Source organism: Gorilla gorilla, chromosome 9 (genome assembly GCF_029281585.2).
Source record: "Gorilla gorilla gorilla isolate KB3781 chromosome 9, NHGRI_mGorGor1-v2.1_pri, whole genome shotgun sequence".
Lineage (NCBI taxonomy): Eukaryota > Metazoa > Chordata > Mammalia > Primates > Hominidae > Gorilla > Gorilla gorilla.
The window spans coordinates 65,222,749-65,249,882 of record NC_073233.2 but is presented as its reverse complement, the minus strand read 5'-3'; the positions used below and the strand labels follow the sequence as shown (position 1 = coordinate 65,249,882).

The 27,134-nt window shown below is 47.4% G+C and overlaps 1 protein-coding gene and 1 pseudogene across 2 annotated transcripts; both read left to right on the top strand.

Moving 5' to 3' along the window:
• Positions 1-896: 896 nt before the first annotated feature.
• Positions 897-1,690, top strand: LOC101135240 (small ribosomal subunit protein eS4, X isoform-like; annotated as a pseudogene).
• Positions 1,691-9,906: 8,216 nt separating this feature from the next.
• UBE2L6 (ubiquitin conjugating enzyme E2 L6) lies at positions 9,907-26,313 on the top strand. Of its 2 annotated transcripts, none has more exons than XM_004051168.4 (4): positions 9,907-10,124; positions 17,528-17,623; positions 23,333-23,519; positions 25,459-26,313. In XM_004051168.4, exons 3-4 carry the CDS (start codon positions 23,408-23,410, stop codon positions 25,608-25,610), a joined length of 264 nt encoding a protein of 87 aa, XP_004051216.1. In that variant the 5' UTR covers positions 9,907-10,124; positions 17,528-17,623; positions 23,333-23,407; the 3' UTR covers positions 25,611-26,313. The 2 variants fall into 2 exon arrangements, with proteins under 2 accessions (XP_004051216.1, XP_004051215.1); XM_004051167.4 differs by lacking the exon at positions 9,907-10,124 and adding an exon at positions 10,252-10,388.
• Positions 26,314-27,134: the final 821 nt, after the last annotated feature.

The following is a 27,134-nucleotide window of genomic DNA, read 5'->3' as shown; positions in this document are numbered from 1 at the left end:
CATCATTCCAAAAATGAAAGGAAATAGGATATAAAGTAAAAAATCCCCTCTATCTCCTCCAACTGATCAGCACGTTACCCTCTCCAGGGACCATCACTGTCACTAGTATCTTGTATTCTTCCAGAAATGTTCTAAGCATATGAGGCAAATGTTATTTTTCCTTTATTCACACAGATTATAATGTACTTTTCACAGGATACTATATTTTGTCTTTCCCCCTTAAAATTTATCTTAAGAGCCTTCTCTATCAATACGTAAACAGATTCCTCATTCTTGTTTACAGCTGCCTGATATTTATTTATTTTTATTTTATTTAAAAAAATAGAAAAAATAAAAATAAAATAAATAGATGCAGGGTCTCACTATGTTGCTTAAGCTGGCCTTTAACTTCTGGGCTCAAGGAATCCTCTTGCCTCGGACTCCCAAAGTGCTGGAATTACAGGCTTGAGCCACCGCTGGCATGCCTGATATTTCTTTGTATGAATGTACCATCATTATTTAGCCAGACCCTTTTCGTTAGATGTAGAGATTGCTTCCAAAGTTTTGCTATAATAAACAAGCCTATATTTATAGTATTTCACACATTGATAATATATCTATTGGATAAAATGCCTAGAGGCAAAACTGATAGGTCAAAGGAATTCATATTTATGATTTTGATAGATACTGACAATTTACTCATCATAGAGATTGTACACATTTACATTTCTTTCTTTCTTTTGTTTTTTTTGAGACGGAGTCTGGCTCTGTCACCCAGGCTGGAGTGCAATGGCGCAATCTCATTTACATTTCTATCAGTAATATATGAGAGTGACTGTTTTCCCACACTGTCCCAAAGACATGCATTATCAAACTTAAAAAAAATTCTTTTTCTTCTTTCCGTGCCTAATGCAGCCATGGCTCATGGTCCCAAGAAGCATCTGAACCACTACAGCAACTCCAAAACATTGGATGCTGCATAAATTGATCAGTGTGTTTGCTCCTTGTCTATCCACCAGTGTCCACAAGTTGAGAGAGTGTCTCCCCTTCATCATTTTCCTAAGGAACAGACTTAAGTATGCCCTGACAGGAGATGAAGTAAAGATTTGCATGCAGCCGTTCATTAAGATCGATGGCAAGGTCAGAACTGATATAACTACCCTGCTGGATTCATGGATGTCATCAGCATTGGCAAGACAGGAGGGAATTTCTGTCTGATCTATGACACCAAGGGTTGCTTTGCTGTACATCATATTACACCTGAGGAGGCCAAGTACAAGTGGTGCAAAGTGAGAAAAATCTTTGTGGACACCAAAGGAATCCCTCATCTGGGGACTCATGATGCTCGCACCATCTGCTACCCTGATCCCCTCATCAAGGTGAATGATACCATTCAGATTGATTTGGAGACTGGCAAGATTACTGATTTCATCAAGTTCAACAACTGGTAACCTGTGTATGGTGACTGGAGGTGCTAACCTGTGTATGAAGAGTTGGTGTGATCACCAACAGAGAGAGGCACCCTGGATCTTTTGACGTGGTTCATGTGAAAGATGCCAGTGGCAAGAGCTTTGCCACTCGACCTTTCAACATTTTTGTTATTGGCAAGGGCAACAAACCATGGATTTCTCTTCCCTGAGGAAAGGGTATCCGCCTCACCATTGCTGAAGAGAGAGACAAGAGACTGGTGGCCAAACAGAGCAGTGGGTGAAATGGTCCCTGAGTGACATGTTAGATCTTTGTATGTAATTAAAAACAATGTGGCATGATTAATTAACATTTTTTGGTCAATCTGGTGAAAAATGGTACTTTGGTGTGTTTTTCATGTGTATTTCTCCTATTATGAGCATAGTTGATCTTTTCACGCATTTAGGAACAATTAATATGTTCTTTTCATTGAATTATTTTTACATGCTTTGTTTTCTATTTTTTTTTTTTTTTGAGATGGAATCTTGCTCTGTTGTCCAGGCTGGAGTGCAGTGGCGTGATCTCAGCTCAGTACAACCTCTACCCCCTGGGTTCAAGCAATTCTCCTGCCTCAGCCTCCCAAGTAGCTGGGACTACAGGCATGTGCTACCACACCCAGCTAATTTTTGTATTTTTAGTAGAGATGGGGTTTTGCCATGTTGGCCAGGCTGGTCTTGAACTCCTGACCTCAGGTGATCTGCCCACCTCGGCCTCCCAAAGTGCTGGGATTACAGGCGTGAGCCACCATCCACGGCCCTTCTTTTTTTTTTTTTTTTTTGAGACAGAGTCTTGCTCTGTCTCCAGGCTGGAGTGCAGTGGTGTGATTTCGGCTCACTGCAACCTCTGCCTTCTGGTTTCAAGCAATTCCCCTGCCTCAGCCTCCTGAGTAGGTGGGAATACAGGCATGTGTCACCACACCCAGCTAATTTTTGTATTTTTAGTAGAGACGGGGTTTTACCATGTTGGCCAAGCTGGTTTCAAACTCCTGACCTCAGATGATCCACCCACCTTGGCCTCCCAAGAGCTGTTGATATTTTTATTCATTTGTAGGTGCTCTTTATATATTACGGAGATTAATCCTTTGCTTGGAATAAGTTTCCTAGTTTGGTACTTCAGTTGCTATTTTTTTTTTTTTTTAAAGAGATGTGGTTTCACTTTGTCACTGAGGCTAGAGTGAGGTAGCGTGATCATGGGTCACTGCAGTCTCAACCTCCCAGGCTCAAGCAATCCTCTCATGTTAGCCTCCAGAATAGCTAGGACTACAGGTATGCACCATTGCTCATGGCTAATTTTTTTTTTTTTTTTTTGAGATGGAGTCTCACTCTGTTGCCCAGGCTGGAGTGCAGAGGCATGATCTCGGCTCACTGCAACCTCTGCCTCCTGGGTTCAAGTGAGTTTCGTGCCTCAGCCTCTTGAGTAGCTGGGATTACAGGTGTTTGCCAGCATGCCCGGCTAATTTTTGTATTTTCAGTAGAGACGGGGTTTCACCGTGTTGCCCAGGCTGGTCTCAAACTCCTGACCTTAAGTGATCCACCCACCTCGGCCTCCCAAAGTGCTGGGATTACAGGCGTGAGCTGCTGCAACCGGCCAAATTTTTAAAAGAAATTTTTGTAGAGCTAGGATTACAAGCATGAGCCACTATGCCTGACCAGTTCTCTAATTTTTAAAAATGTTGCATTTATGGGGTTAAGGATATGCTACTCTAATATGACCAGAATATGTCATCCCAAAATACGCTTCTATCACTGGAAACTCTCATGAAGAGAAAAAGCAGGGACTCAAATCTGCATAACAAATCTTACCCTTGTTTATCTTGTTTTTCCTGGCCACCTCACTTTTCTTCTTTGCTTCAGCAGGCAAAGGTATTTAGGGCACCTCTTGGAGATTTACTCATTTCCCTCAGTATCTCCCATATATTCATGAGGTGTATATGTTAATAAACTTGTTTTTCTCTTAATCTGTCTTTTGTTACAGGGGTCTGCCTCAAATAAGAACGATCACGGGTAGTGAAAAAGGTACTTTTGTTCCCCTATGACATCATATTTTAAAACATGTATAAGCCACATAGAGCCTGCAAAATCAAACTTGTTTCTGAGCCACCAGTTTGCCACCTGTACTTGCTAATCGTAGGAAAATGGATGGGAAAACCAAGGTAGGGAGGCTACAAATTGCATGGGCCAGAGTCATGCAGCTGTGACCATGGAACTCACCATATCCTGGTTCAGGACAAGGGGATGCTTCCTGAATACCAGCTGTTCCTGATGGCAATCCAGCAGTGAGGTGGAACCCCGCTGCTCCCACCAAATGGCCCAATTTGGAAAAATTCATGGACGAGACTGAGGCTGAGCCTGTTGGGAAGAACCTGTAGAGCAGTAAGTAGACCAGGACTAAGCTCCCCTGAGTTCTAATCCACGAACTGGGGCAAGGCATTTCCTCTATCTGGGCACCTGTTTTCTTATCCCACCCGGTGGGATGTGGTGGGGAGTGGTTATATAACACTGCAGTTGACCCTTGAACATGGGCTCGAACTGTGCAGGTTCACTTACAGGTAGATTTCTTTCTGCCTCTGCCACTCCTGAGACTGCAAGACCAACCCTTCCTTTTCCGCCTCCTCCTGAGCCTTCTCAGCATGAAGACAACAAACATGGAAAACATGATGATCCACTTCCACTTAATGAATAGTAAATGTATTTCATCTTCCCTGTAATTTCCTTAATAACATTTTCTTTTCTCTAGCTTACTTTAAGAATACAGTATATAATCTCTATAACATACAAAATATATGTCAATCAACTTTCTGTTCTCAGTAAGGCTTCTGTTCAACAGTAGGCTATTAGTAGTTAAGTTCTGGGGGAGTGAAAAGTTATCTGTGGATTTTCAACTGAGCACGGGGGTCAATGCCCCTAACCCCTGCATTGTTCAAGCATCAACTGTAGATGATCTCAAAGCTCCCTTCCAGTTCTGAGATTAAGGGGGGCTAATTTGAATGTCCTGGGACAGCCACATTTTAGAACACTTCTATCATTGGATATTTTCTGCTTAAGGAAAACAACTTATATGTGCACATCTCACTTTGCACGAATCAAAGTCTTCCAGGTAAAACCCCACATGAAGTAGACAGGGCAGAGATTCTCACCAGTTTTTTGTTTTTTGTTTTTTTTTTTTTTTGAGATGCAGTTTCATTCTTGTTGCCCAAGCGTGAGTGAAATGGTGCAATCTTGGCTCGCTGCAACCTCCACCTCCCAGGTTCAGGCGATTCTCCTGCCTCAGCCTCCCAAGTAGCTAGGACTACAGGTAGGCGCCCCCACGACTGGCTAATTTTTTTGTATTTTTAGTAGAAACAGGGTTTCACCATGTTGGCCAGGCTGGTCTCAAACTCTCGACCTCAGATGATCTGCCCGCCTTGGCCTCCCAAAATGCTGGGATTACAGGTGTGAGCCACTGCATCCGGCCTTCTCACCCTCATTTTTAACATGAAGAACTTAAGGCCCAGACAGACGTGGCAGTTAATAAGCAGGAAGTCAGTAGTTCTGGGTTTAAGTTCCATCTTAGAGAGTGTGTGACCTTGGGCCAGTAGTCACCTAGCCTCAGTTTCCTTACCTATAAAATGGAGACAAGGCTGGGTACAGTAGCTCATGCCTGTAATCCCAGCACTTTGGGAGGCCAAGGCAGGAGGATCAATTGAGTCCAGGGGTTTGAGAACAGCCTGAGCAACACGGTGAAACTCTGTGCCTACAAAAATACAAAAATTAGCCAGGCATGGTGGTACATGCCTGTAGTCCCAGCTACTTGGGGGACTGAGCTGTAAGGATTGCTTAAGCCTGTGAGGTTGGGGCTGTGGAGAGTAGTGATCATGTCACTGCACTCCAGCCTGGGTGACAGTTTCAAAAAAAAAAAAATCTGGTAACAATAAAAGAACCTATTTTAGGAAGTTAGAGAGAAAATTAAGCAAGCATTATTGAATGGATCAATTATGATACTGCATGTCAAGCACTTAGCACAAACCTATGTTATGGAATAAATGTTTGTGTCCCTCAAAATTCACATGTTGAAGCTGTAACCTCCAGTGTGGTTGTATTTGGACATGGGGCCTCTAAAGAGTAATTAAGATTAAATGAAGTCATCAGGGTGGGGCCCCGATCGGACAGAATTCATGTCCATGTAAGAAGCGACACTGGAGAGCTCACTTTCTCTAATACCCACATTGCCTGCACAAGCACCTGAGGAAAGGCCATGTGAGGACATAGCAAGAAGGCAGCCGTCCACAAGCTGGGAAGAGAGCCCTCATCAGAAATCAAATCAGTTAGAATCTTTATCTTGGACTTCCAGCCTCCAGAACTGTGAGAAAATAAAACCTGTTGTTAAAGCCATTTGGCCTGTGGTATTTTGTGATGGCAGCCCAAGCTGCTGATACATCCTTGCACATCCAATATACATTAGTTATTGTTGTTATCTGTTGTTAACTGTTACTTCTCATGTCCAAAGTCCCAAAACAAGGAAGTCAGTGAGTGGTTGAGCCCCACTGAGGAAGCAGGTCTTCACTCATCAGGCCACCTTCCTGCTCTTGTGGCAAGAATACCCCCAGCTCCTCTCCTGGGACTCCCTGACTCCATGATTGCCTCTATCCATCCCTCCACCTCAACCACAAGGGCAGGGCTCATGGTACAGGAGGGGTGTGTGTGTGTGTGTGTGTGTGTGTGTGTGTGTGTGTGTGAGACTAACCCAGAGGAAGGGAGGTTGTGGGGTAAGCACGAGGAGTTTCCTTCCCTGATCAAAAGAAGCAGGAAATTCTCTTCTGTCTCTGGTTCCTGGGAACTTTTTCTTCTTTTTTTTTTGCCTGCTCTTGTTGCCCAGGCTGGAGTGCAATGGCTCGATCTCAGCTCACTGCAACCTCCACCTCCCAGGTTCAAGTAATTCTCCTGCCTCAGCCTCCCGAGTAGCTGGGATCACATGCATGCACTACCACACCTGGCTAATTTTGTATTTTTAGTAGAGACAGGGGTTTCTCCATATTGGTCAGGCTGGTCTCGAACTCCCCACCTCAGATGATCCGCCTGCCTTGGCCTCCCAAAGTGCTGGGATTATAGGCACGAGCCACCGCACCTGGCCCAGGAACTTCTTTAAGCTCTAGGAAGATGGGGAGAGCTGGGGTAGTTCTGAGATTAACCGTCCCTACTCCAAATAGGAACAAGCCCAAGGAATGGGCATGGAAGGAAATCAACTGATCCTTCCTGATCCAAGTTCTTCCCTTGAAGATGCACTGAAGGTTCTTGGAGACATTTGAAAAATCTGAACCTCTTGCCCAGAACTCTAGAGGCATTATAAATAGATAACATACTTTCACACCTACAAGGTGTCTCCTCACATACACCATCTCATTTTATCCTCATAAGAGACTGGCAAGCCTTACAGCTGGCAGAGCTCAGTCTTGGAAGAGACATACCTCATATGTGCACGTCACTTAAGAGGCCTTTCTCCTACCACCTTTTGTCATCACACAGATGTGTGTCTCTTCCTCTCAATGGTGAAGACGAGCCAGCCTAACCAATGCCTGAATCCCATCGAGTACCCCATACAGGGCCTTGTATAAGTAGGTGCTCAATAAATTTTGTAGATGGATGAATAAATGCCAGTGACCAGATCAAGGAGAAGTAAAACAGGGTCTCCTATTGGAGAAGATAGTGTTGCTATTGTTCTAAGGGAGCAAGCTCAGGCATCTGTTCCTACAGCCTGGTACATTCACTCCTAGGCAGGCACCTGACATCATTTTAATATTTATTATGCTATCATTATCATAACTGTCACTTATTGTCCACCATTCAAAGTTAAGTTCTTTGCAAATATCAACTCATTGTTTCTCACATCCACTATTATGAGCTCCATTTAACGGATGAGGAAATGGAGGCACAGACAGGTTAAGTAATGTGCCCAAGGTTATTTAGCCAAAAATAGTGGAGCTGGGATTCAAACCTGATTATTTATATCCTGGACTTACAATTTTCTTGTTTTGCTTTTGGAGATGGAGTTTCGCTCTTGTCGCCCAGGCTGGAGTGCAATGGCCCAGTCTCGGCTCACTGCAACCTCTGCCTCCCAGGTTCAAGTGATTCTCCTGCCTCAGCCTCCCCAGTAGCTGGGATTACAGGCGCACGCCATTACACCCGGCTAATTTTTGTATTTTTAGTAGAGACAAGGTATCGCCATGTTAGCCAGGCTGGTCTCGAACTCCTGACCTCAGGTAATCCGCCTGCCTCGGCCTCCCAGAGTGCTGGGATTATAGGCATGAGCCACCATGCCCGGCCTTGGACTTAGAATTTTCTTTTCTTTTTTTCTTTGAGCGGAGTCTTGCTCTGTCCCCCAGGCTGGAGTGCAATGGCGTGATCTTGGCTCACTGCAACCTCTGCCTCCTGGGTTCAAGCGATTCTCCTGCCTCAGCCTCCTGACTAGCTGAGATTACAGGCACCCACCACCATGCCCGGCTAATTTTTGTATTTTTAGTAGAGACAAGGTTTCACCATATTGGTCAGGCTGGTCTCGAACTCCTGACCTCAGGTGATCCGCCTGCCTCGGCCTCCCAAAGTGCTGGGATTACACACGTGAGCCACTGCGCCCGGCGACTTACAATATTCAAAGTTCCTCCACTTCCCTCAGCTTAGCCTCACAATGGTCCTGGCAAGCAGATAGGAGTTTCCGCCGACCACCCAAGGCCATAACTGCACGTGGGGGCAGATGTGGAACTAGAACCCAGGTCTCCCTGGGGCTTGTTCTGACACACAAAGGTCTGCATTGTGAAAGGACATGAAAGGCACACCAGTGGGCTGCCCCACTGTGTGGGGACTTAGGATCCAGCTATATCCATGACTGTGAATTCACCTCGGGATGCAGCGTTCCTGTAAGAAAAGAAAAGGAGAGCTACGATACGTGGACAGAGGCTTTTGCTCCAGTTTCCATAGACACTGCCCCGTTTGCTCATGCTGTTCCCTCTTGTTAGAACATCTTCATCCCACGCTCTTACTTCTCGCTGACTCATCATGTTTCACAATACACTTGGATTTTTCTCTCTTCCGGGAAACCTCTGCCCTTCCCTGAAGAGGGATAAAGTGACCCTCCTCATACTCCCAGAGTACCAGGTGATTCTCTATAGCATTATCATTAAAAATCAGGGGCTGCATTCTCTCCCTCTGTCCCAGTAGTCTGGGAACTAACTGCTCAGGAGCAGGGACTCCCCTTTCTCATCCTGGTGTTTCCTAATGGCAATGCCTGCCACTCAGTAGTAGGCGCTTGTTGACTGAGACTATTGATCACAGGCAGGTTCGAATGTCTTTGTTCCCTCATCTCTACCCCTGTTAAGGGATTACGGAGTGTCCTATTCATTTCGGGCATATAGAAAATGCTGTTAAAGTTTATTGAATTGAATGAAACAATCGTTCTGCAAAATCTGAGCAGAGAAGTCATTTGGTTTCAAAATACTTGGATAAAAACATTACGGTGGCTCACGCCTGTAATTCCAACACTTTGGAAGGCCAAGGCGGGTGGATTACTTGAAACCAGGAGCTCGAGACCCTGACTCTACTAAAAATACAAAAATGAGCCGGTCGTGGTGGCGCGCGCCTGTAAATCTCAGCTACTCAGGAGGCTGAGGCACGAGAACAGCTTGAACCGGGAGGCGGAGGTTGCAGTGAGCCGATATCGCCACTGAACTCCAGTCAGGGCGACAGTGAAACTCTGTCAGAAAAACAAGAAACAAAAAAACTGTGAGGTACTGAGATCACAAACTGGTGCTCAAAATATACTGATTTCCTTTCTCGTCTGGACTAAACGGGGGTAGGGAAGGGTGAGAAGGAGAGGATCGGCCCTCCCAGCAAGTCTCATCTTCCCCAGATGCTGCTTGGTGCTCAGGGGCTGCAAGTACTCTGTCCTTGCACAGAGGGTTGGGGACTCCAGCTGTGCATGGGGGCACACATTAGGCCCACAGCTTGTAATGGACCAGTAGTAAAGTAAAGGAGGGGAAGCAGACTCTCTCTTGGAAAGGAGGCTCCTGAGTCCGTCTTGGGGCTTCCCCCACCAACTGTTTCCCAAACCAGCATACAGTAGGCACTTAGTAAATACTAAACCTAGTAAAGGACTGAATGATGGTAGACCGAACCCCCAAAGCAAAAGAGAAAGGGTCCAACACCGCCTCCTTGCGGTGCTCTGCCCCAAGCCACGGTGAGAAACGTTGCAGCCCGCGCCGAACGCCGGGCAGCACAAAGGATCCCCGACTGCCGGGGAGCGGTGCTCGGAGGGCACAGGTCTACGCCATCCCCCACGCAGTTTCGGAGATGGAGCGCTGGGCCCATGGAGGGAAGGCGGCAGGCTCGGCGGCTCCGGAAGCTCGCTGGGGCAGGGGCTCAAGGCGGCGGTCCGATAGTGGAGGCTGCTGAGAACTGTCACGGAGCTGCGTCTGTACAGCGAGCATCCCTTATTTATTCAGGCGAGTGTGTATTTGGGGCGGCGTGCAGGGGGCTGACAAAGACCGGAGAGCTCCCGGTGCGGCCGCCGGCGGAGCGAAGACTGGAACCCGTATGAGCGCCCCCCAGCGCCCCTGAGCGCTCGCCGCCAGTGCACGGCCCACCCCGCCGGAGGCAGGGATCAGCAAAGCCGTGCGCCCCGAGGCCCGCCCCCGTCTCCGCACAAAGACCGTGAGTCCCGGGTCCGAGCCTTCCGCGCGGGGATCGGGCGGTTGCCCGGCGGGTCGTCCTTCGGCGGCCTCCTGGCCTCGCCGGAGCGGGTGCGGGGAGGCCCACGCAGCGACGGCGGGAGGAGGGGTGGGCGGGACTGCCGGGGGTGGGGTCCCCGGGGCGGGGCGGGGCGCGCTGTGTGGCGGGTCGGAGCTCGGTCCTGCTGGAGGCCACGGGTGCCACACACTCGGTCCCGACATGATGGCGAGCATGCGAGTGGTGAAGGTAACCGCGTATAGGATGACCCCTTTCTCTTGGCTCCCCTCGCCCCCCGCATTCCCTCCTCCCTCCATTCCCTCCGCGGCTCTCCGAGCACATTTATTTATTTGTCTGGGCACCAGGGCTGGCTGAATCCCTGTCCTCCCCGCCCTCTACTCAGAGGAGGACTGGCCTGCAAGAGTGGCCAGAGCTGGGGTTTTGGGGGTTTGGAGGCCTCTGCTTGAGCCGTTCGCGTGGTGAAGATGAGCCGGCTCCCCCAAAACTGGTTTCAATTTCGCTTTTCCTGCCTGAAACTTGTGATAACAACTGGGTGCATCTCCAGTGCAGGAAAAGTCCTTGGTATCTTGGTGCCAGGCATTCTGCTACTGCTGGTGGTGGGTTATGAACACAGATGACCAGGATGAAGTCCTTGCCTTGGAATAAGCCCATAGCTCATCCCATAATTTGATGCCTGTATTACTAGAGTCCTGAGAAACACGGAATGCTGATTAGAATTTGGGACAAAGTTCCCTGGGTATTCTCTGGAGGAAAAGATGCGGAGGTGGACCTGGAAGGCCTCCTGGAGTAGGTGGCTTGCGTTCGTGAGTTCTACAAGTGTTGAATGCCTACATGTGCTGGCCCTGTTCGGGGGGGGGGGGGGCGGGCAGAGATGAACACAAATCCGGCCCTTGTTGAATTTTATTCCTATCAGGGACACAATTTGAAATAAGATCTGGAAGGATGGGGAGGGGGCAGTTTCCTCCAGAAGGTGGGAAAACCCAGGGTGTTTGGAGATGGATTAGGGAGGAAGGTGATCCTGGTGAAGTGAGTCTGGCACCCCAAGTCTTTCAGAAGTGCCCCTTCCAGTCTGCAGGGTGGAGGGGCAGGCTCTAGGAAGAGGGTGCCTGCTACCCTCAGCCTCTGAGAAGAAAATGGCCTCAGACTGGGATGCCCAGAGCAGGCTTGGCCTAGATACTAAATCTGGAGGTTGGCAGCAAAATGAGGCAGAGGGTCTTTCCAGCCAAGTGGAAGAGAGATGGGAGCCAGAATTTATTGCGTTGGAACCATTACATGCCAAACGGTTTACATGGTTATTTCATCTAATTCGCACAGCAGTTCTGTGAGATAAGTAATATATACCCGCATTTTACAAATGAGGAAATTGAGGCGCAGAGAAAATAACTTGCTTGTCCAGAGTCTTTCAGTAAGGAGCAATGGGACTGGAATATGAAACCAGGTCCACAGGCCTCCAGCCTGCAGGCTCTCTTAATGGCCTTTCTACTTTCATTTTCTGTTCCTCTAAGTCAGGTGATTTTCTAGTAGGCAGTAGGAAAGAACTGTGTTTTAGGTTGGGTTTCAACTTCCTCAGGCTTTGGGAAAGTTTTGGCAGAACTCATCCTAAACAGATAAAGTCCAAGTGTCTTTATCTTTGCAAGACCTGGAAAATGTCTATTCCAGATCTTCTCCGGTCAGCCCTGGGCTTTGTTCTTGCCAAAGAGTCACAGATGATAGAGAAACTCTTACAAGTGCAGATGCTTCTAGTTTGGGGTAAAGATAAATGAAGGGCCATTGACTTTGGGTGGAAGGCACCAGAAGCAGCTTATTTGTTGAACAGAAATAGAACATAGGCTGAGAGATAGGAGGGGGACATGGGATGTGTTTATATTATATGTTGGGGGTGGGGGTAAGGCAGAGAAAGTTCAAATGGTCCACAGTGTTAAAGGACCTCTCCCCACTTGTGGACTGGGTTTAGAGAGCTTCAGTTTCTCAACCTCATCACTACTGACATTTTGGGTCACATAACTCTTATGTATCCATTGTATGTTTTTAGATTTGAGGTTACTACAAGGTTTGTAAATAATATCTTATAACCTGTTATTTTAAACTGATGACAAGTTAACACTGATTACATAAACAAACAAGCAAAATGAAAACTAATGAAGGCCAGGCGTGGTGTCCCACTCCTGTAATATCAGCACTTTGGGAGGCTGAGGTTCGCGGACTGCTTGAGCCTAGGAGTTCGAGACCAGCCTGGGTAACACAGCCAAACCCCATCTCTACAAAAAGTACCAAAATTAGCCGGGCATGGTAGCACACTGCTGTAGTCCTAGCTACTTGGGAGGCTGAGGTAGCAGGATCACCTGAGCCCAGGAGGTTGAGGCTGCAGTGAGCTGTGATTGTGCCACTGGACTCCAATCTGGGTGACAGAGTGAGACATTGTCTCAAAAAAAAAAAAAAAAAAAAGAATACAAACTGTATACTTTAACTTCGTCTTTCCGCTTATTAACTTTTTGTTGTTTCTATTTCTTTCCTTCTTTCTTTCTCTCTCTCCCTTTCTTTCCTTCCTTCCTTCCTTAAGATGGAGTTTCACTCTTGTTGCCCAGGCTGGAGTGCAATGGTGCCATCTCAGCTCACCGCAACCTCCGCCTCCCAGGTTCAAGTGATTCTCCTGCCTCAGCCTCCTGAGTAGCTGGGATTACAGGCAGGCACCATCACGCCTGGCTAATTTTGTATTTTTTGTATTTTTAGTAGAGATGGGGTTTCTCCATGTTGGTCAGGCTAGTCTCGAACTCCTGACCTCAGGTGATCCACCCACCTCAGCCTCCCAAAGTGCTGGGATTACATGAGCCACTGTGCCCGGCCATTTCTATTTCTTTCTTATTGTACTGTCTACCTCTTGAAAAATTGTTGTAGTTATAATATTTAATTGGTCATCTTTTCCTCTTTCTACTTAAGATATGAGTAGTGTATACACCATAAATACAGTGTTATACTAATCTGTGTTTTTCTTTCTTTTTTTTTTTTGAGATGGAGTTTCGCTCTTGTTGCCGAGGCTGGAGTGCAATGGCACGATCTCAGCTCACTGCAACCTCCGCCTCCTGGGTTCAAGTGATTCTCTTACCTCAGCCTCCCGAGTAGCTGGGGTTACAGGCACCCGCCACCACGCCCAGCTAATTTTTGTATTTTTAGTAGAGATGTGGTTTCACCATGTTAGCCAGGCTGGTCTCGAACTCCTGACCTCAGGTGATCCACCGGCTTTGGCCTCCCAAAGTGCTGGGATTACAGGCGTGAGCCACCATGCCCAGCCCAGATGATTTTTTATTGCTCATTAAAATTTTTTTAAATTTCTGATTGAAGAACTCCTTTTTAGCATTTCTTGTAGGACAGGTCTGGTGTCAATGGTATCTCTCAGCTTTTGTTTGTCTGGGAAAGTCTTTATTTCTCCTTCATGTTTGAAGGATATTTTCACTGGATATACTATTCTAGGGTAAAAGATTTTTTCCCTCGGCCGTATTTCATTTAAATATGTCATGCCACTCTCTCTTGGCCTGTAAGATTTCCACTGAAAAGTCTGCTGCTGGACATATTGGAGCTCCATTGTATGTTATGTGTTTATTTTCTCTTGCTGCTATTAGGACCCTTTCTTTAATCCCTGACATCTGGGAGATTGATTATTAAATGCCTTGAGGTAGTCTTCTTTGGGTTAAGTCTGCTTGGTGTTCTATAACCTTCTCATGTTTGGATATTGATATCTTTCTCTAGATTTGGGAAATTCTCTGCTACTATCCGTTTGAATAAACTTTCTAGCCCTGTCTCTCTCCCTACCTCCTATTTAAGGCCAGTAACTCTTAGATTTGCCCTTTTGAGGCCGTTGTCTAGATCCTGTAGGCATACTTCATTCTTTGTTTATTCTTTTTTTTTATTTTTGAGACAGAGTCTCGCTCTGTTGCCCAGGATGGAGTGCAGTGTCACAATCTTGGCTCACTGCAAGCTCTGTCTCCTGGGTTCATACCATTCTCCTGCCTCAACCTCCTGAGTAGCTGGGACTACAGGCGCCCACCACCACGCCCGGCTAATTTTTTTTTTGTATTTTTAGTAGAGATGAGGTTTCACCGTGTTAGCCAGGATGGTCTCGATCTCCTGATCTCGTGATCCACCCGCCTCGGCCTCCCAAAGTCTTTGTTTATTCTTTTATTCTTTTGCTTCATCTGACTGTATTTTCAAATACCCTGTCTTTAAACACTCTAGTTCTTCTGCTTGATCAATTCTGCTGTTAAAAGACTGATGCGTTTCAGTATGTTAATTGCATTTTTTTCTTTTTTTTTTTTTTTTTGAGACAGAGTTCCACTCTTGTTGCCCAGGCTGGAGTGCAATGGCATGCTCTCAGCTCACTGCAACCTCTGCCTCTCCAATTCTCCTGCCTGAGCCTCCCAAGTAGCTGGGATTACAGGCATGCACCACCATGCCCAGCTAATTTTTGTATTTTTAGTAGAAACAGGGCCTCACCACGTTGGCCAGGCTGGTCTCGCACTCCTAACCTCAGGTGATCTGACTGCCTCGGCCTCCCAAAGTGCTGGGATTATAGGCATGAGCCACTGCACCTGGCCTCAATTGCATTTTTCGACTCCAGAATTTCTGCTTGATTCTTTTTAATTATTTCAATTTCTGTGTTAAATTTGTTGATGGGATTCTGAATTCCTTCTCTGTGGAGGAAATATTGAATTTCTTTGAGTTTCCTCAAAACAGCTATTTTGATTTCTCTGTCTGAAAGGTCACATATCTCTGTTTCTCTGGAATTGGCCCCATGTGCCTTATTTAGTTCGTTTGGTGAGGCTATGTTTTCCTGGATCATCTTGAAGCTTGTGGATGTTTGTTGGTGTCTGGGCACTGAGGAGTTAGGTATTTATTATAGTCTTTGTAGTCTGGGCTTGTTTGTACTCATCCTTCTTGGGAAGGCTTTCGAGGTACTGGAAGGGGCTTGGCTGTTGTGATCTAAGTTTTGGTCACTGCAGCCATGTCTACATAAGGGGGCACTCCAAGCCTAGTAACACTGTAATTCTTGCAGACTCTTAGAGGTTAGTACCTTTGTGGTTTTGGATAACATCAGGAAGAATTCTCTGGATTACCAGGTAGAGACTCTCATTTTCTTCCCTTACTTTCTCCCAAACAAATGGAGTCTTACTCTCCGTGCTGAGCTCCCTGGAGCTGGGTGAGGTGTGACACAAGCATCCCCATGGTCACCAGAATTGGGACTGCACTGGGTCAGGCCTGAAGCCAGCACAAGACTGGGTTTTGCTCAAGGCCCACTGTAATCACTACCTGGCTATGCCCTACGTTCGCTCAAGGCCCTAGGGCTCTGCAATCAGCAGGTGGTGAAGCCAGCCAGGCTTGTGTTCTTCCCTTTAGGGTGGTTAGTTCACTGCTGGGCCCCAGAGAGGTCCACAGTTGCTGTCCATGGGCCAGGGCCTGGAGTCGGAAACCTTAGAAATCTGTCTAGTGCTCTGTGCTACTGCAGCTAAGCTGGCACTGAAACCACAGGACACAGTCCTTCCTACTCTTGCCTCCCTTTTCCCCAGATATAGGAGTCTCTCCCCTTGTCTACCACCACCACGGGTCTATGAGGAGTACTGCCAGGGTACTACTGCCGATGTTCGCCTAAGGCCCAAAGGCCCTTCAGTCAGCTTGTGGTGAATGTGACCAGGCCTGAGACTCACCCTGCAGGGCAGCGGTCTCCCCTCTTGTTGGGCCAGATAATTCTTTGTTAGGATGTTTATCAGCATCTCTGGCCTCTATCCACTCTCCCGATTTATGACAACGGAACAATGTTCCCAGATATTACCGAATGTCCCTGGCTGGGTAAAATCGCCCCTGGTTGAGAACCACTGGTTTGTACCAATTCATTGTTCCAGAGAAATGTGACCTGCCCTTGAGTGTCTTTTTATCTTCCCCAACAAGAAAAGGCCTGTAGTCCCACAAGATGGACCCTAAAAGAGGGGCAGCATTCCTTTGTCAAATACATTTGAGAAGTACTGCATGCCGTGGGCCCACAGCTTGGTCAATCACCACACACAATAGCATATTAAAGGCTGTGGGAAGTTCTCCAGTGAAGAAACCTCTTTAGCCGAGATTTCCCAAATGTACTTGACCTTGGAACCCTTTTCCTGTACTACCTATTAACCTTCTGCAGGACATACTGTATGTACTTATGTGCCCCATGTGGGCCCTCTGCCCTGGTGCTTCTCCCCTTCTCTGCTTTATGGATTCGTGTTCATTCTGCATGGCCCAGCTCACAGAGTGCACCCTCTGTGAAGCCTTCCTTCTCCCCTCTCATCTCCTTCCCTACTGTATATCCATACACATTCACATAATCACATCCATGTTTCGTCCATTACTCTATTGAAATTCTTGAGGACTGGGTCCTGTCTCAGTTAAATGTCAGTAGAAGATGCTCAGTAATGGCTGTTGGGAGAATTCAAAAGGGATATTCAGGTGTTTGGGCCACAGTTTTGGGAAGATGAGTCACTCCTTGCCCCCTTGTTTCCCCGCTTGGTGTGTAGAGTTCTTCTCTGCTATGGTCTTCCGGAGTCGTTTCCCTTCTCCAGCCCTGATCTGGCAGAGTTTGAAGCGGTGGGGTCATGTCTTTGCTGTAGATGCTCAGTCGATGCTAACGGAAGGAAGAAAGGAAGAGAGGAAGGGAATTAGAACCTAGTGACTTTCTAGGAAGAAGGCTAGAGAGCAGAGGTTAAGTACCCTTCTTTCAGGAGAAAAGCCTCCTAAGAGCACTTACTCCCAAGTTTTAATATCTGGGAGACGTGATCTATTTTTCCCTGCACCTAGTACCTTGGTGTACCAGAGTTGTGGTGAGGCCACAGTCAGAAAATTCACTTAAAGCACCAGCACCGGCTGGGCGTGGTGGCTCACGTCTGTAATCCCAGCACTTTGGGAGGCTGAAGCGGGCAGATCACGAGGTCAGGAGATCAAGACCATCCTGGATAACACGGTGAAACCCCGTCTCTACTAAAAATACAAAAAATTAACGGGGCGTGGTGGCGGGCGTCTGTAGTCCCAGCTACTCGGGAGGCTGAGGCAGGAGAATGGCATGAACCCAGGAGGCGGAGCTTGCAGGGAGCTGAGATTGCGCCACTGCATTCCAGCCTGGGCAACAGAGCGAGACTCTGTCTCAAAAAAAAAAAAGAAAAAAGAAAAAGCACCAGCACCATGCCTGATACATACTAAGTGCTCAGTAAATGTAGGCTCTGACTTTACCGGCTTCTGCCCCTAAGATGGCCACTTTTGAACTTGGGGCAGCTTGCTGCTGGGGCAGGGGGAGGGGGCTGAAATAAGGAGGACTAGGCCAACTGCCCACTCACTTGTGTCCCCTGCAGGAGCTGGAGGATCTTCAGAAGAAGCCTCCCCCATACCTGCGGAACCTGTCCAGCGATGATGCCAATGTCCTGGTGTGGCACGCTCTCCTCCTACCCGTGAGTATCCATGGGGACCATGGCTTTGGATTGGGGCCAGCTTAGGCCAGGGACATGGGCAGGGAGGGTTAGGACTAGGCAAGAATTTTCCCTGCTTGAAATCCTTTTACTGGAGGTTATCATTGCTGGAGGGGGCTTCTCTCTGAATTGATTGCTTCTGAGATCCAGATACTTCTGAGGTTCATCTTCTGATAAAGATGCCAAAGGACTTTTGACTTAGTAGGAGACCCCTTCCTTAAACCAGTAGCCACCAAGCCCACCACAGAACTTCAGGAGACAAACAGCATCAAAAAGAAGAAGAAATAAAGATTTCTTGGTCCTTTGTCAAGGGGTAGGGATAAACTTCCAGGCTCTCACAGTTGGTAGAATTTGCTCCCGCAAACCTAAATTGTATTTTGTTTTTCTTTAGTCTTATTTCAGAAAATTGTTACATATGAAAACACAAATAGCTCATTTCTACTGTTCTTATTTTTCTCTGTTTATTATTTGGTATTTTCTTGATAAAGTCTCTCTGAAAGCAGTATTCCAAAATAGTTTTCAGAGTGCAAGATCTCTCTTTTTTTCATCCAATTATTAGTGACTAAAGATACTTTGAGAAATTAATCTACACTTTTCATTACTTGGAAATAAAATTTAAGACATTGAACTTTTTGTTAGTCAAAGCTCTTTGGAATATCAAAGGAACAATTCATCTTATCATTTAGGATTTGGACTTTTTTTTTTTTTTTTGAGACAGAGTCTTACTGTGTCACCCAGGCTGGAGTGCAGTGATACAATGTTGGTTTCCTGCAACCTCCACCTCTGGGGTTCAAGCGATTCTCCTGCCTCAGCCTCCTGAGTAGCTGCGACTACAGGCACGTGCCACTATGCCTGGCTAATTTTTGTATTTTTAGTGGAGACAGGATTTTGCCATGTTGGCCAGGCTGGTCTCAAACTCCTGACCTCAAGTGATCTGCCCACCTCGGCCTCCCAAAGTGCTGGGATTACAGGTGGAGCCACCACACCCGGCAGGATTTACTTTTTATTGACAATGCAGTGGCCTAGGTTGTGTCGTCTTCTCTTTAAACTGACCTATAGTCCAGAAAAGTAGAGAAAGGCCTGAGTCAGGTCAACATGGGAACCTCTGTCAAGTCCCTTGGGTTACTGTGTTGAAACGATCCACTTACCTGGCTTAGAGTGAGGACAGCTGTTCTAGGCCTCAGGTGCCGGGAGAAGATGCTCAAAGGAGCTCCAGGGACTGATTATATCTCCAAGGAGACCAACTTTGAGATGATGAAAGCAGGGGTGATAGGAAAACTTAGGAAAGGTCTCGTTTGGCAGAGTACTATGAAATCAGAGGACCTCAATAGTTGGCAAGACCAAGGTGGTTAAGTGTGCCCCAGGAACTGGCCACAGACCTTCCAGCCATATAGGAGTCCTGAAGAAACATGATACTTGGGAGGAATCCCAGAGCTGGAGGACCAAAGCTTGATGTAAGTCATCAGCTAAGGGGGCCTGAAGGTGCCTGGTGAGGCCATAAAGGAGGGGATGGTTGACTGGCAGAGGAAGGAGAACCAGGAAAGGTCTTTTGGAATAGCACACAAATTCCTCCTCAAAGGCTCAGTCTCAGTTTATGTGTTCACCAAAGTGGCCCCACTTGTCACATCTCGGTCATGGAAGGATTCAGCTCGATGAGTCTTTCGAAGCTAATAGTAAAATTCTCATTCCTTGAGAGTTTCCTGTGGACCAAGTGCTGTTTTAAGTACACGACATATGAGGTCATATTGAATCCTCTCAACCATCCAGTGAGGAAGGTTGTCTTCCTCTTAAAATTGCAGAGATGGAAACCAAGGAGGTTAAGTAACTGGTCTGTGGTCACTCAGAATAAGGTGGCAGGAGTGGAATTCAGCGGACTCCAGGGTCTTCTCTTTTAACCACTCCATGAAAAATGAATAGTTTTCAAAATTTTTTAAAAAGTAGCAGGCCGGGCACGGTGGCTTACACCTGTAATCCCAGCACTTTGAGAGGCTGAGGTGGGTGGATCACTGGAGGTCAGAAGTTTGAGACCAGCCTGGCCAACATGGTGAAACCCTGTCTCTAGTAAAAATACAAAAATTAGCTGGGCATGGTTGTGGGCACCTATAATCCCGGCTACTCAGGAGGCTGAGGCACGAGAATCACTTGAACCCGGGAGTTGGAGGTTGTAGTGAGCTGAGATTGGGCCATCGCACTCCAGCCTGGATGACAAGAGCAAAACTCTATCTCAAAAAAACAAAACAAAATAAAGTAGCAAAATACTTTATTTAACCTAGAACTTAGAAGGTAGTGGGACTTTCTCAACTGACTGTAAGATACAGCATGGAATCCTCTGGTCCAGCTTCTCCATTTTACAAACGAGGAAACTGATCCTCAGAGAAAGCTCAGTCATACAGCAAGCCCGAGGCAGAGCTGGGACAGGTCCCCGGAGCTCTCAGCTCCATGACTCTGCTACCTCCTTCCTCTGTTAAGTCCTACGAAGCCCAGAAAGAAGCCCCTTCAGGCAGGACACACTGATACCCCTGTCTTAGTCCATTCGTGTTGCTGTAAAGGAATACCCGAGGCTGAGTAATATATAAAGAAAAGAGGTTAATTTGGCTCAAGCTTCTGCAGGCTGTACAAGAAGCATGGCGCTGGGCATGGTGGTTCACGTCTATAATCCCATCTCTTTGGGAGGCCGAGGAGGGCGGATCACCTGAGGTCAGAAGTTCAAGACCAGCCTGACCAACATGGAGAAACCCTGTCTCTACCAAAAATACAAAATTAGCTGGGTGTGGTGGCGCATGCCTATAATCCCAACTAGTTGGGAGGCTGAGGCAGGAGAATCGCTTGAACCTAGGAGGCAGAGGTTGCGGTGAGCCGAGATCACGCCATTGCACTCTAGCCTGGGCAGCAAAGTGAAACTCCATCTCAAAAAAAAAAAAAAAAAAGAAGCATGGCACCAGCATCTCCTTCTGATGAGGCCTCAGGAAGCTTCCACTCATGGTGGCAGGCAAAGGGGAGCCACGTGTACAGATCACATGCAAGAGAAGAAGTGAAAGAGAGAGAGAGAGCGAGCAGGTGCCAGGATCTTCTAAACAACCAGCTTTTTCAGTAAGTAATAGAGTAAGAACTCTCTTATGACTGTGAGGTTGGCACGGAGCCATTCGTGGGAGGTCTGCCCCCAGGACCCATACGCCTCCTGGTAGGCCCCACCTCCAACATTGGGGATCAAATTCTTTTCTTTTCTTTCCTTTTTTTTTTTTTTTTGGTGACAGAGTCTCACTCTGGAGTGCAGAGCAAGACTCACTGCAACCTCTGCCTCCCGGATTCAAGCAATTCTCATGCCTCAGCCTCCTAAGTAGCTGGGACTACAGGCGCACGCTACCACGCCCAGCTACTTTTTTGTATTTTAGTGGAGGCGGGGTTTCATCATGTAGCCCAGGCTGATCTCAAACTCCTGAGCCCAGGCAATCCATCTGCCTCAGCCTCCCAAAGTGCTAGGATTACAGGCGCGAGCCACCGCCACGCAGGTCTTGGGGATCAAATTTCAACCTGAGATTTGAGGAGACAAACATTCAACCACAGCACCCTCCCATCCTGCTCTGAGGCCTCAGCCTTTGGCCTTCTCTGACTGATAGGCACAGCCTTTTCTCCTTACTGAGACCATAAAAAATGAGATATTTTGTTTATCTTCCTACTTTTTTTTACTCCATCTCTCTTTTTTTTTTTTTTTTTTTTTTTTTGAGACGGAGTTTTGCTCTTGTTGCCCAGGCTGGAGTGCAAGGGTGTGATCTCTGCTCACCACAACGTCAGCCTCCCAGGTTCAACTTCTGCCTTTCGGTTCTTGCCTCAGCCTCCCCTGTAGCGGATATTACAGGCATGCGCCACCACACCCGGCTAATTTTGCATTTTTAATAGAGACAGGGTTTCTCCATGTTGGTCAGGTTTGTCTTGAACTCCTGACCTCAGGGGATCCGCCCACTTTGGACTCCCAAAGTGCTGGGATTACAAACGTGAGCCACCGTGCCCGGCCTAGTTAGATCACATGGCTAGTGAGTGTCAGAGCCGAATCACACCCAGGCAGGGTGGCTCCAAGTGCTGGGATTACAAACGTGAGCCACCGCACCTGACCTAGTCACATGGCTAGTGAGTGTCAGAGTTGAATCACACCCAGGCAGGGTGGCTCCGGAGTCTGTGTGACCCCCATACTCTGTTGCACAGGCTAATGCATGTCAAAGCCTTAGCACAGGACAGCACAGACAGGTGCTCAGAAAAGTGTTCAGGTGGCTCAAAGTCTAGAGGGTCTTCTGCTGGCTCCTTGCAGCTCCCAACCCCTAGGTCACTCCAGCCCCTGAGTTTGTTTGTTTTTAATCATAGTAAAATACACATAACAAAATTTACTATCTTAACCATTTTTAAGTATATAGTTCAGTGTCATTAAATAGGATTAAATAGGATTACAGCTGGGCATGGTGGCTCACGCTCGTAATCCCAGTAATCTGGAGGCCAGAGCAAAAGGATTGCTCAAGGCCAAGAGTTCAAGACCAGCCCTGGCAACATAGTGAGACCCCATCAAAAAAATTTTTTTAATTAGCCAGGTATGGTGGTGGGCCCCTGTAGTACCAGCTACTCAGGAGGCTGAGATGGGAGGATCACTTGAGCCCAGAAGTTTGAGATTACAGTGAGCAATGATAATGCCAGTGCACTCCAGCCTGGGTGACAGAGCGAGACCCTGCTTCAGTAAACAAACAAACACACATTGTTGCACAACCATCACCACCGTTCATCTCTAGAACTTTTTGTCTACCTGTACTGAAACTCTGTACCCCTTCAGTTAACTCCCCATTCCTTTCTTTCCCCAGCACCTGGTGACCACTTTTGTATTTTGTTTCTATGAATTTGACTATTCTGGGTACTGCACATAAGTGGTATCTTGCAAATCTGTCCTTTTTTTGTCTAGCTTATTTCCTGTAGCATAGTGTCTTCAAGGTTCATCCACGTTGTAGCATATATCAGAATTTCATTCCTTTTAAGGCTAAATAATACTCCATTGTGTGTATATGCCACGTTTTGTTGATTGATCCATTGGTAGACACTTGGTTTGCTTTCACCTTTTGGCTGCTAGAAACATTGGTATACAAATACCTGTTTGCTTTCAGTTCTTTGGGTGTCTACCCAGAAGTAGAACAGCTGGATCATATGGTAATTCTGTGTCTAATCTTTTGAGAAATGGCCATACTGTTTTCCATCACAGCTGCACCATTTTATTTTCCTAAGGCTCCTGAGTTCTTAGGATTTCCTCATTTTCTCCATTTCCTCACCCCCGTTCTAATGTTTTAAGAAAGGATGTTCCATCCTTTTCTTCCATAATCTCAGAAAGTCTTGAAAGCTGAGATGGTCCTTAGAGCTCATCTAGTCCATCTTTATCCACTTTTCAAATGAGGAAACTGAGGCCTAGAGGTGGGAAGTGGCTCACCCGTGGTCACACAGCAAAAGCCAGGATCAGACTTCTCTGCCTCCCAGGCCAGTGCCCTTTGGTGATTTCACATTTTCACTAATCCATGACTCAATTGTCAAATGAATGCAGGTGCTGTGTGTGTCCTGGCTCATGATTCCTCCTGGGAGTGAAGCAGAGGATGCCTAGGACCCTCGGATTGGGGCAGGAAGGGAGGAAAACCAGACTGGAGCTTGACCCCTTTTCTGTCTGCACAGGACCAACCTCCCTACCACCTCAAAGCCTTCAACCTGCGCATCAGCTTCCCGCCGGAGTATCCGTTCAAGCCTCCCATGATCAAATTCACAACCAAGATCTACCACCCCAACGTGGACGAGAACGGACAGATTTGCCTGCCCATCATCAGCCGTGAGAACTGGAAGCCTTGCACTAAGACTTGCCAAGGTGGGGCTGGGCTTTGCCTGGAGGAGGGACTGATACTGGGTAGAGATTACTGGAGAGGGAGTTCACAGCTTATTCTGAGCTTGAAAAGCCCCAAAGAGAGGAGATAAAAATTGTGAGTCTTGGCTGAACTTACTATGAGATAGAAGGGATGCTTCCTGGACAGACTGACCTCCTCCTGCCTCTCTTCTTATACCTGTGCAGTTGTGACAGAGGAACGTTGCTGTGGTTCATGGGAGAGGCAGCTTGGCTGCACAGGGAAGGGCTCGGGAAAAGAAAGCCCGCTGTTCCCTCTGTGGACTTTGGGCAAGTTTTCGTTCCTTTCTGGGACTTGGTGTCCTAAATGACAGTGGAGGGAACTGGCCTCATAATCATAATACCTGTCACTTGACTGAGCACTTTCGGCACTGTGCTAAAAACATCACATGCCGACTTCATTTTTATTTCCTCCACAAGCCCGTGAGGTAGTGTTGTTATTAGCCTTGTTTAGTAGACCCGGACATCTGAGGCATGTGAGAGGTGAAATGGTTGCCTAAGGTCATACAGATGACAAACGGCAGCACTTGGCTGACTCGCAAGCCACATGTGGCTGTTGCAACTGAGGAACTCAATTCTTTTTCTTTTTTAAGACAGAGTCTCACTCTGTCGCCTAGGCTGGAGTGCAGTGGTGCGATCTTGGCTCACTGCAACCTCCACCTCCCGGGTTCAAGTGATTCTCCGGCCTCAGCTTCTTGAATAGCTGGAATTACAGGCGTATGACACCACACCCAGCTATTTTGTATTTTTAATAGAGAGGGGTTTTGCCATGTTAGCCAGGCTGGTCTCGAACTCCTGACCTCAGGCGCTCCACCTGCCTCGGCCTCCCAGAGTGCTGGGATTACAGGTGTGAGTCACTGCGCCTGGCCAGAACTCAATTCTTAATTGTACTTAATTTTAATCCTTTTTGTTTTTTCTGTTGAGACACGGTCTGTCTCTATTGCCCAGGCAGTTAGTTCAGTGGTGCAATCTTGGCTCACTGCAACCTCCATCTCCTGGGCTCAAGCCATCCTCTCCCCTCAGCCTCCCGAGTAACTGGGACTACAGGAGCATGCCACTACACCTGGCTAATTTTTGCATGCTTTGTAGAGACCAGGTTTTGCCATATTGCCCAGGCTGGTCTCAAACTCGTGAGTTCAAACCATCCACCCATCTTGGCCTCCCAAAGTGGTGGGATTACAGGCGTGAGCCACCGTGCCCAGCCTGATTTTAATTCATTTAAATTTAGATGCCTGCATGTGGCTAATGGCTACCATATTGAACAACACAGCTCTAGAGCCTGTGGCTGAATCAGTGTGCAATCCTCCACCTGGACCAGCTCAGGAGTTTTTAACCCAGGAAACGAAAGTCCTTAGGTTGGTGGGAGTGGGAGCAGGGAGAGGAGTGGTCCTTGGATGAGCTTCAGGGGGTCTCGGAACTGTCTGTTTTGCATGTGGATGTGCACATCTGTCTCGGGAGATGGGCTGCTGCCTTCACTAGGTTCCCAAAGGCATCTGTGAAAGATGAAGAGCCAGGGGGCAGTGGTGGTTTTCAGTCTTTAGCCTTAGACCCCTTTTGCCCAAGGAAAAGTTTATTTGGACTACCAATATAATGGAGGAAAACAGAGCAGTTTTTGTTGAAATGGGGATAAGACCCAGAAACCTCACTTATCTCAGTGGCCCCCGTGATGAGGAGCTTCTCTGAAGCCATGGAATGTAGTTGTTTGAAAACCACCGATGTAATCAGTCAAGGCCTTGGGTGTCACCAACCAAGAATGAGCGGGGCGTTTGATTTGGTCGTAGAATAATCCTAAGCGATGTAACCTTTCCCCCAAGGAGTGGGTGTGGAGTGTCAGGACACTGGGAGCGGGCAGCCATGACTCCCTTCCCTCTGCCCTGATGTCCTGATCTGGCCTGTCTCTCCCCAGTCCTGGAGGCCCTCAGTGTGCTGGTGAATAGACCGAATATCAGGGAGCCCCTGCGGATGGACCTCGCTGACCTGCTGACACAGAATCCGGAGCTGTTCAGAAAGAATGCTGAAGAGTTCACCCTCCGATTCGGAGTGGACCGGCCCTCCTAACTCATGTTCTGACCCTCTGTGCACTGGATCCTCGGCACAGCGGACGGACACACCTCATGGACAGAGGCCAGAGCCCCCTGTGGCCCATTCCCCATTCATTTTTCCCTTCTTAGGTTGTTAGTCATTAGTTTGTGTGTGTGTGTGGTGGAGGGAAGGGAGCTGTGAGTGTGTGTGTTGTGTATGGACTCACTCCCAGGTTCACCTGGCCACAGGTGCACCCTTCCCACACCCTTTACATTCCCCAGAGCCAAGGGAGTTTAAGTTTGCAGTTACAGGCCAGTTCTCCAGCTCTCCATCTTAGAGAGACAGGTCACCTTGCAGGCCTGCTTGCAGGAAATGAATCCAGCAGCCAACTCGAATCCCCCTAGGGCTCAGGCACTGAAGGCCTGGGGACAGTGGAGCATATGGGTGGGAGACAGATGGAGGGTACCCTATTTACAACTGAGTCAGCCAAGCCACTGATGGGAATATACAGATTTAGGTGCTAAACCGTTTATTTTCCACGGATGAGTCACAATCTGAAGAATCAAACTTCCATCCTGAAAATCTATATGTTTCAAAACCACTTGCCATCCTGTTAGATTGCCAGTTCCTGGGACCAGGCCTCAGACTGTGAAGTATATATCCTCCAGCATTCAGTCCAGGGGGAGCCACGGAAACCATGTTCTTGCTTAAGCCATTAAAGTCAGAGATGAATTCTGGAGTGCAGCTGAGTCTTTGATGAGGGGATGGGGTGGTTTCATCAGGACCATAGAGGACTAGGGATTTAAGCATAAATTTCTGACCTTGCTTCCCTTGAATGTTCCCTAAACATCATAAGGAATGTTGGCCATGGAAAAATAGGCCATCCTTGGACAGAGGAGCTTTCAGAAGGTCCACAGGGATGACGTCCCCATTTTATTTAATTTATTTATTTATTTAAGACAGAATCTCACTCCGTCGCCCAGACTAGAGTGCAGCAGTGCAATCTCGGCTCACTGCAACCTCCGCCTCCTGAGTTCAAGCGATTCTCCTGCCTCAGTCTCTTGAGTAGCTGGGATTACAGATGCCCACCACCACGCCTGGCTAATTTTTGTATTTTTAGTAAAGATGGGGTTTCACCATATTGGCCAGGCTGGTCTCGAACTCCTGACCTCAGGTGATCCACCCGCCTCAGCCTCCTAAAGTGCTGGGATTATAGGTGTGAGCCACCATGCCCGGCCAACACCCCCATTTTAAAGATGAGGCAATCGAGGCACAGAGCACTTCAGTGGATTGCTAGGGTCCACTCTGCCAATCCACACCTCTGCAGGTGAGCCGGGGTTATGGCTGGGGTGTGTTTTGTTTTCTGTATTTTTCATGAGCTGCTTTCATCAGCACACATGCCCCAAATGGCTGATAAAGCCAGACTGGATAGTTAGCAGGAAATTGTAATCAGCTCAGGGGTTTGTATCTCATGAGCAATGGAAAAACAAAAACAAGCCAAAACTTCAGCCAGATAGAGGGATTAACTTAACCCAGAAGAAGAACTTTCTGGTTGCAATT